Source organism: Chanodichthys erythropterus, chromosome 19 (assembly GCF_024489055.1).
Source record: "Chanodichthys erythropterus isolate Z2021 chromosome 19, ASM2448905v1, whole genome shotgun sequence".
NCBI classification, from domain to species: Eukaryota; Metazoa; Chordata; class Actinopteri; order Cypriniformes; family Xenocyprididae; genus Chanodichthys; species Chanodichthys erythropterus.
Genome location: NC_090239.1, coordinates 3,307,420 through 3,317,156, shown reverse-complemented (window position 1 = coordinate 3,317,156; position 9,737 = coordinate 3,307,420). Strand labels below are relative to the sequence as shown.

The 9,737-nt window shown below is 35.4% G+C and overlaps 1 protein-coding gene across 2 annotated transcripts in view; it reads left to right on the top strand.

Annotated features, from left to right (window-relative positions):
* adam12 (ADAM metallopeptidase domain 12) overlaps positions 1-9,737 on the top strand; it is a 127,694-nt gene that overhangs the window by 89,560 nt on the left and 28,397 nt on the right. For both annotated transcript variants that reach the window (XM_067369625.1, XM_067369626.1), the window contains one exon: positions 1,849-1,997. In XM_067369625.1, coding sequence (XP_067225726.1) covers positions 1,849-1,997 — 149 coding nt within the window. The remainder of the gene's footprint in view (positions 1-1,848; positions 1,998-9,737) is intronic.

Genomic DNA, 9,737 nt, shown 5'->3' with positions numbered 1-9,737 from the left:
GTTGTTGTTGAGCTGTTAAAGCTCCGCCCTCTTCTGGAAAGGGGGCGGGAGCAGCAGCTCATTTGCATTTAAAGGGACACACACAAAAACGGTGTGACAAGCTTTAATAAATGATCTGTGGGGGATTTTAAGGTTGAAATTTCACAGACACATTCTGTGGACACCAGAGACATTACATCTTATAAAAGGGGCAATTATATACTTTTTCTTTTACCCAAGTTTTTTAAAAATCATTTGGTTCCAGTATTGTTTTTTTTTTTTTTTTTTACATGAGCTCTGAAAGAGCATCTTCAGAGCAATAAAACTTTCCTCTGCTCACACACAGACATGACACCTGACACAAACAATCACTCAGCTGCTCAGAGCTGAACTGAAGCTGGCGATTTTCCTTCATTTTAATTTGATTTTCACGTGTTTGGCAGACGTGTCCTTACCAAAGCGACTTACAGGAATGACTGTAATTGTGTCTGTCCTGCCTCATCAGCACACACCCTTCCCCAAACAAAGCCTGCAGAACGGTTTGGTTGTGTTCTGGCAGCGCTCGAGCAATTACAGCCATGCGGATCTTGAGTTATGCTGCTCTGACGGATTTGTGGAAAAGTAATTATAAATGCCGTTAGTGTCTGCTCATTACTGATCTCATGTGAAACCGTTTTCTGAGAGAAAAACAAACATGCATGAGGAGAGATGTGGGGATAAATATAATCTGGGGAGGGAAGGTGGAACAGAACCGATAACGCCTTTCGGCTCTCTGGGGTCGCAGAGGAAGAAATTGCTCTTGTTTGTTTTAAATTGAAATTGATTGCTTATTTGAAATCACCAAGCTGATTTCAAGCATGTGGATTTATTGTTATTGTGCTTGACTGACACTTTCCTTATTTGGATGCTTGTTTCTGCCATGGAATAAAAAATATATATAAAGGTAACTGTAACTTTTCCCCTCAGAATTGCAAAATAAACTTGGAATTCTGAGGAAAAATGTCAGAATTGAGATAAAGTCACAATTTCATTTTTTTTAATCCATGGCAGAAAGAGAAAAACTATTTTGAAATGTAAACTCATAATTCAGAAAAAAGTCTCTGCATTACAAGTAATGCAAATTACGTAATCAGATTACTTTTTTCAAGTAACTAGTAAAGTAACATTATTTATTCATCTCTTTTGCTCAAAAACAGATTTAATATTGCTCAAAATGAATAAAAACAGTGAAATGCAATAATTGCAATAATTGCAAATAATTGCAAATGCAATAACTCGCTCTTCTCCATTTTCCCATCATATATTAGATAGGAAAGGCATTTATTTTCAATAAAAATGTAGAAAATATTTAAAAAGTGGAGCCTTAAAATGTGTGTTTAATAATAAACTATTAATCGGGGTGAGTTAGGGGTAGGTGAAGGGAGGGCTTTTTTGTACCGATAAGGCAGCATCCATTTAATAATTTTAATAAATATAATAATTTACACTCTACTCTATGATATTATTGCATCCTGTATAACAATACTGAGGTGCAAATAGTATCTGCCACTATTTATAAGCATCTAACAGCTATTTACACTTATTACTAAGAAAATACTGCTACTTTTACATAGTGTAAATAGCATATCACTAAGAAAAAACTGCTATTGTCAAAAAAAATCTGGTGAGGAAAAAGTAATGCAAATGTAATGGAACATATTTTCCATGAAAAGTTACTGAATTTATAAATTTTTTAGGGAGTAATGCAATATTGAAACTTTCCCCAACACTGGAATTGCGAGATGTAAACTCGCAATTGTGAGAAAAAAAGTCAGAACTGTGAAATAAAAAGTCATTTTTTTAGACTTTCTCGCTCTCTCTGTCTTTTAGGATCACTCTGATAACCCCCTCGGTGCTGCGGTTACTTTGGCCCATGAGCTGGGACACAACTTTGGCATGAACCATGACACGCCGGAGCGCGGGTGCGGCTGCAGAGCGACTGTGGACCGAGGCGGGTGTATCATGACCCCCTCCACTGGGTGAGAGCAATGAAAAAATTGCATCCATAGAGTATTTTGGTGTTTGTAAACCTTGATGATGATGTATTTTGTGGGCGGAGCCTACCTGGTGTCAGAAAGAGGCAGTTTTTTTGCAATACCACATGATGCCATCTAATGGTGAATTTTTTAAATATATTATTATCAACCCATTCATTCTCCAAACTGGTTATCCTCTATATGGTATCCCAGCTATCACAGTGGGGGAAACACCCTGTACAGATAGTCAGTCCTAGTATTATTAGTTTATATATTAATATATATATATATATATATATATCAGTGTTAATTTCGTTGACGAATAATTTTCGTTATAATTTTCGTCAACAACATTTTTTCACGGACGAAAACGAGACGATGACTAAATAAAAATGCGTTTTGAATGACTAAAACTATGACTAAAATCTACTCTAATTTTCGTCAACGAATAAAAACGAGACGAAAATGAAAGAGAGGGACGATTTGGGAAGATATCCAGTCAGGACTGCTTTCCTGTGTGGAAGATGCGCACATTTGAACTGTAATGTGCTGATCTAACCGCGGGAAACGCGGCGCTGTTGCGCGCTCTACAGGCTCGTGCAGCAGCACATCTGACTGCTGCGCAATTAATGAATAGCGCACATTTATGCCATCCGATTGCTTATAAGCTAATGTTGATGAATTATGACAATGTTTACTACACGATGTTTATATGGTAGCATGTTTTAGACGGTTGAAAGAATGCATATTTATCTCCCTCATGAGCAGCCTGCTACAGTGCAGACTGCAGACATTTCAGAATAAGAGTCACGGTGTATTTCGGGATGGTTTATAATTATTATTTTTTTCCTGGTCATTATTGTTATTTTGTTTAAACAATAAACTGTATTTAATTTATTTTCTGTTTAATTCATAGTAAACTACTGTATCTTCTGTCACAGGAAGGAAAGACTAAGAACATTATTTGACACATTATTCAATATATTTTACAAGTATTATAGTTATTAAAGTAGTTATTATAGTTAACTAAACCTAAAACCAAAGAAATCTTCATTACTTTAAATAAACATTAACTGAAATAAAAGATAAATATATAAAAATGTAAACTTATAAAAATGTAAACTTAATAGTTTCTAAGCTTTAGCTTAACCTGAGGTATTAAAATAAACAAAAAATAAAAAGTTATAGACATTTAAAAGCAAAATCTAAAAGACATAAACAAAAAATTACTAAAACTTTTAACTAAAATTACAATGAAAGCAGGAAAAACTAAAAATCAAATCTAATTTTTTTTTTAAATGAAATCTATAATAGTAGCCTACCTCAATGATAAGTGTGTCAATCCCTGAAAAGTACTGAATTTTGCTCTTTCACGTGTTTTTGCACTTGAACGGTCAAAAACCGTCTGCTTTGGTGAGCAAAGTACAGTTGGGTGAACATAAACAGTTTGGGGAATATCAGATGTACCTATATCAGTGTATTGGATCTGTAGAAGCATTTTTATTGGAAATGCTTAATGCTTACAATTTAACTAAATTAGATTTTAGTCGACTAATTCTACTGTAGATTTAGTCGACTAAAATCTTATGATATTTAGTCGACTAAAACTAGACTAAAACTAAAACAATTTCCAATGACTAAAATATGACTAAAACTAAATGGCATTTTAGTCAAAAGACTATGACTAAAACTAAATCAAAATTTGCTGTCAAAATTAACACTGATATATATAATATATATATATATATATATATATATATATTACAAGTATGTGAGGTTTTACTATTAAAATTCTGTCATTATTTGCTTACCTTTATGTCATTCCAAACTTGTATGACTTTCTTTCTTCTGTAGAACATAAAAAAGATATTATGATTTTATCTTAATTAAATTAATTAATTAACATTTTTTTCATACTTTTTTCATGAAAGTCAGTCGGATTCAGTGCTGTTTGGACCCCAGTGTTCTTCAAAATATATTATGTGATCAGCAGAAAAATGAATGTCATCAGCTAATGTTATGAGCATGAATATTTTTCTCATTTCATTTTAGAATATCATGTCACCTTCATCCGGCCTCCTCAGCATGTGATGACTCTGTCTGTTTGTTAGTGTTTATTTGTCTTTCTGCCTCATTACTCCATGATGAGCTCCGTTTGGTCATCTGCACGACAGCAGACTTTAACACCCCACCCAGCGGGACAGCATTAGCCTTTAGCCACATGCTTCCAATTGACCCCGCTGGTACATGTTGTCTGATAGCTATTTCATAAAAACATCAGAGCTTGTGCAACTTGTTGCTGATTTATTCGGTCATCTGTTGGGCTGTTAGACGGGACGCCTGGTTTTATGGTCAGATGTGATGAGGAAACCTGTGATGAAGAAACAGCTCAAAACACAGGAATTAAATCCATCTGTACAAAACATGGAGACAATTTTAGTTCATACTGATTCAATTCTTAAAACAATAGAGGGTTTGGGTGACCTTTTTTTAGGAATAAATTGCATCACATATGTTTTGTAGCACATATGTACTGATCAGAAAGCGATTGTGAATGTCTGTGTTTATATATATATATATATATATACATTCACAATCGCTTTCTGATCAGTGATATATATATATATATATATATATATATATATATATATATATATATATATACAGTACAGTCCAAAAGTTTGGAACCACTAAGATTTTTTATGTTTTTAAAAGAAGTTTCGTCTGCTCACCAAGGCTACATTTATTTAATTAAAAATACAGTAAAAACCAGTAATATTGTGAAATATTATTACAATTTAAAATAACTGTGTACTATTTAAATATATTTGACAAAGTAATTTATTCATGTGATGCAAAGCTGAATTTTCCGCATCGCTACTTTAGTCTTCAGTGTCACATGATCCTTCAGAAATCATTCTAATATGCTGATTTGCTGCTCAAGAAACATTTATGATTATTTTCAATGTTGAAAACAGTTGTGTACTTTTTTTTTCAGGATTCCTTGATGAATAGAAAGTTCAAAAGAACAGCTTTTATCTGAAATACAAAGCTTCTGTAGCATTATACACTACCGTTCAAAAGTTTGGGGTCAGTAAGAATTTTTATTTTTTTTTTTTTTTAAAGAAATTAAAGAAATTAATACTTTTATTCAGCAAGGATGCATTAAATCAATCAAAAGTGGCAGTAAAGACATTTATAATGTTACAAAAGATTAGATTTCAGATAAACACTGTTCTTTTGAACTTTCTATTCATCAAATAATCCTGAAAAAAAATATTGTACACAAATATTTTGTACAATTGTGCACATTAAATGTTTCTTGAGCAGCAGATCAGCATATTCGAATGATTTCTGAAGGATCATGTGACACTGAAGACTGGAGTAACGATGCTGAAAATTCAGCTTTGATCACAGGAATAAATTACTTTGTGAAATATATTCAAATAGAAAACAGTTATTTTAAATTGTAATAATATTTCACAATATTACTGTTTTTTACTGTATTTTTAATTAAATAAATGTAGCCTTGGTGAGCAGACAAAACTTCTTTTAAAAACATAAATTTTAGTGGTTCCAAACTTTTGGACAGTACTGTATATATATATATGCACAAACCCGATTCCAAAAAAGTTGGGACACTGTACAAATTGTGAATAAAAACAGAATGCAATGATGTGGAAGTTTCAAATTTCAATATTTTATTCAGAATACAACATTGATGACATATCAAATGTTTAAACTGAGAAAATGTATCATGTGAAGGGAAAAATAAGTTGATTTTAAATTTCATGGCATCAACACATCTCAAAAAAGTTGGGACAAGGCCATGTTTACCACTGTGTGGCATCCCCTCTTCTTTTTATAACAGTCTGCAAACGTCTGGGGACTGAGGAGACAAGTTGCTCAAGTTTAGGAATAGGAATATTGTCCCATTCTTGTATAATACAGGCTTCTAGTTGCTCGACTGTCTTAGGTCTTCTTTGTCGAATCTTCCTCTTTATGATGCGCCAAATGTTTTCTATGGGTGAAAGATCTGGACTGCAGGCTGGCCATTTCAGTACCAGGATCCTTCTTCTACGCAGCCATGATGTTGTAATTGATGCAGTATGTGGTCTGGCATTGTCATGTTGGAAAATGCAAGGTCTTCCCTGAAAGAGACGACGTCTGGATGGGAGCATATGTTGTTCTAGAACTTGGATATACCTTTCATCATTGATGGTGCCTTTCCAGATGTGTAAGCTGCCCATGCCACACGCACTCATGCAACCCCATACCGAAGATCACGGGCATCCAGTATGGTTTTCCGGCCTTGACCCTTACGCACAGAGATTGTTCCAGATTCTCTGAATCTTTGGATGATATTATGCACTGTAGATGATGATAACTTCAAACTCTTTGCAATTTTTCTCTGAGAAACTCCTTTCTGATATTGCTCCACTATTTTTGGCCGCAGCATTGGGGGAATTGGTGATCCTCTGCCCATCTTGACTTCTGAGAGACACTGCCACTTTGAAAGTCTCTTTTTATACCCAATCATGTTGCCAATTGACCTAATAAGTTGGTCCTCCAGCTGTTCCTTATATGTACATTTAACTTTTCCGGCCTCTTATTGCTACCTGTCCCAACTTTTTTGGAATGTGTAGCTCCCATGAAATCCAAAATGAGCCAATATTTGGCATGACATTTCAAAATCTCTCACTTTCAACATTTGATATGTTATCTATATTCTATTGTGAATAAAATATAAGTTTATGAGATTTGTAAATTATTGCATTCCTTTTTTATTCACAATTTGTACAGTGTCCCAACTTTTTTGGAATCGGGTTTGTATATATACAGCAGTAAATAAGCTTCATGCATCTTCAAGCACAGATTGTGACTGGTGTCAGGATAAAGTCAAATATCACTGGGATTAAGAAGAGTTGTGAAACAAACAAAAACATCTAGATAGCACCTAACTATATTGTTGAACTTCTGACTTTTTATTGGACAGAAATAGCAAATAGTGACAAATTGAGCAGAAAAAGAGGGGAAATGGGTCAGGAATCAACGTACACAATGATTGACAGGCACTGGGAGTTTCTGATTGGCTAAGAGTCAGTGGTCTCATAGAAACGAATGTGATGTCTCACAACACCTGTCAGGTAGTAGAGACATTTAATGTGTGGCATTCCAAAGAATTTGCTTGCAGCAGTTTTGAGTCTGTAATAGCAGTTGTCTTGTTTAATTCTAGGGAAGTAAATCACACATTTGCAGGCCATGTTACATTTTCTCAGGAGGCAGATGGTTGCACTGCAGCCAACTCAATCCCAGCATTCTCTAGTGTGTATCAGTTCAACTGAACGAGTGTTTTAGCTGGACTGTGTCCTGTGTGTGTGACCTGGACTGAACCCAGGATAAACCCGCAACACGACGCTCGATTATGTGCTCATAAAGAGGTGTCAGGAAGAACCTGGCCCTGGTGACCAGACGAGAAAAACAGATCTCATCCAGAAGTAGAACGAGAGACAGAAAATATGAAACTTATTATTGTCATTTTTACCCCCACCTGCCTTCAGCACTTTATACAAATGAGGGCCTGAAATCGAACAATTAAGATGGATATTTCTTCCATTACAGCGTATTTGTCTGTGTCTCCTCTCAGAGAGCTGTCATAGATCAAAGCGTAAATGAATTTAACATCACAGCAGGTGCTCGTTTAGGAGCTTCACATCTATATAATTGCATTAATTAAGACATGAGTGGTGAACAATCCCCCTGAGATCTGAAGCAGTTCCTTCATTTCTACAGGTTTGATAAATTTAATCTCAAGTAGCCAGACTTTATTAGCACAGCTTGTGGTCAAAGGCTTACTCTGAACAAGAGAGGAAGAGACCGTTTGACTGACAGCTCAAGCCACCAGCATGATTTTTTTTATGTGATGTTTTGGAGCAGATAGATCTGAAATGAACGAACAGGTTCCTTTCTGGTTATGAGAGTGAGTTTGAATTGAATTGGTCACACCCTACAGGAAGTTGAATTGGAATCACAAGAAGAGGAATTTCCAAGGCAATCCATTCTGGAAAACTAAGTATTTCTATAGGTTGCATTTCATATATTTTAATTCTACTTCCTCGCATTCAATTTTGCATTCAGTTTGTTACCTCAACTCAAATTCAATTAGCATTTGAGAACTGAATTGGAATTTAAAGGACATTCTCAATTCAAAACGTCAGTCTTTTTTCCCTCACAACATGCAATTCTCATTTATGACTCACAATTCTGATTTTATATCACAATTCTGACTTTATATCATGCAATTCTGACTTTACAACTCAAAATTCTGACTTTATAACTTGCAATTCTGACTTTATGTCTCACAATTCTGAGAAAATCCCTTTAAATATTGCATAAAAACTGTACGTGATATAGTGTAACAAATGGACGCTCTCTTCCTCTCCATTGTGTCCACATACACACACAGGTTCTGTGGCTCCTAACGCTGCTATATTTGTTCCTCTTTCTATAGAGTCTCTGGAAGCTCCTCGTACCCTCATAGAGAACAAAACCCACTCACAGCGAAATGCTCTGTGCCCGTGGCACCGCTATTACCGTCACCTCTATTGTGCGGCCTCCTGTTGAGCCGAATCCAGAGGAGGTGTTTTGAGAGCTTAGACACACTTGAGTCGCTGTGGCTTATCTCTGAGCGCTGATCTCTGGGTTGGCATCAGGAGGCAAGAGGAAGCATCTGCTTATCTCTCATCCTCCCGCAGGCTTATGCCACCCTGGCACTGGGCGTCGTGGGTACAGTTGGTCCAGCGAGCATGGGGGCCGATGCTAGCCAGATTTCCTTGCTTGCATTTGCCCCGTGGTCTTAGTACGTGTGCCAGGAACGAAGCGAACATCACTCGTCTCTTCCACAGTATTCAGCTGCTCTGCTGCATACTAATGGCCGCAGCAAAGCCAGCTGGATTCTGAACCGAATGCTGGTCTATGCTGAAAAGATAACTGTAGATCTGAGGAAGTAGGAGGTAAAACTCTGCCTAGCTCTTTGTATGATGGCTGGCAAAGTTTGAGCTTTGAAACTGAATTTATTAAAACACTTGTTACACATGTTCATTCGTTGAAAGTCTGATGAAAGTCACACAGGAGAAAAGAAAATTCACCTTAGCAACCACAGAACAATGCCCAGGAAACAGCTTACATCATCCTTGTATTGTGGCACATGCATTTTTCTCCAGAAATGTAAAACTCTAGTGATACTTTGCAGGTTTTATACAACCCAGTATGAATTGCAATGCTGCTCCAGACTATTTTACGCAAATTCTGTTTTAAATAAATGCTGTTCTTTTTTAAACTTTATATTCATCAAATAATCTTGAAAAAGTATATCAGGTTATAAAAAAAAAAAAAATATTAAGCAGCAAAACTGTTTCCAACAGTGATGATAAATCAGCATATGATTTCTGTGGATCATTTGACTGGAGTAATGATACTGAAAATTCAGCTTTGCATCACAGAAATAAATTATATTTTAAAGCATATTAAAATAGAAAAAAATCATTTTAAATTGTAATATTATTTCGCAATAATACTGTTTTTTTTCTGTATTTTTGATCAAATAAATGCAGTTTTGATGAGCATAAGAAACTCAAAAACATTAAAAATAGTCATTTTTCAAAACTTTTGACCAGTACTGTGTGTGTGTGTGTGTGTGTGTGTGTGTGTGTGTGTATACACACACACACACACATGCACATG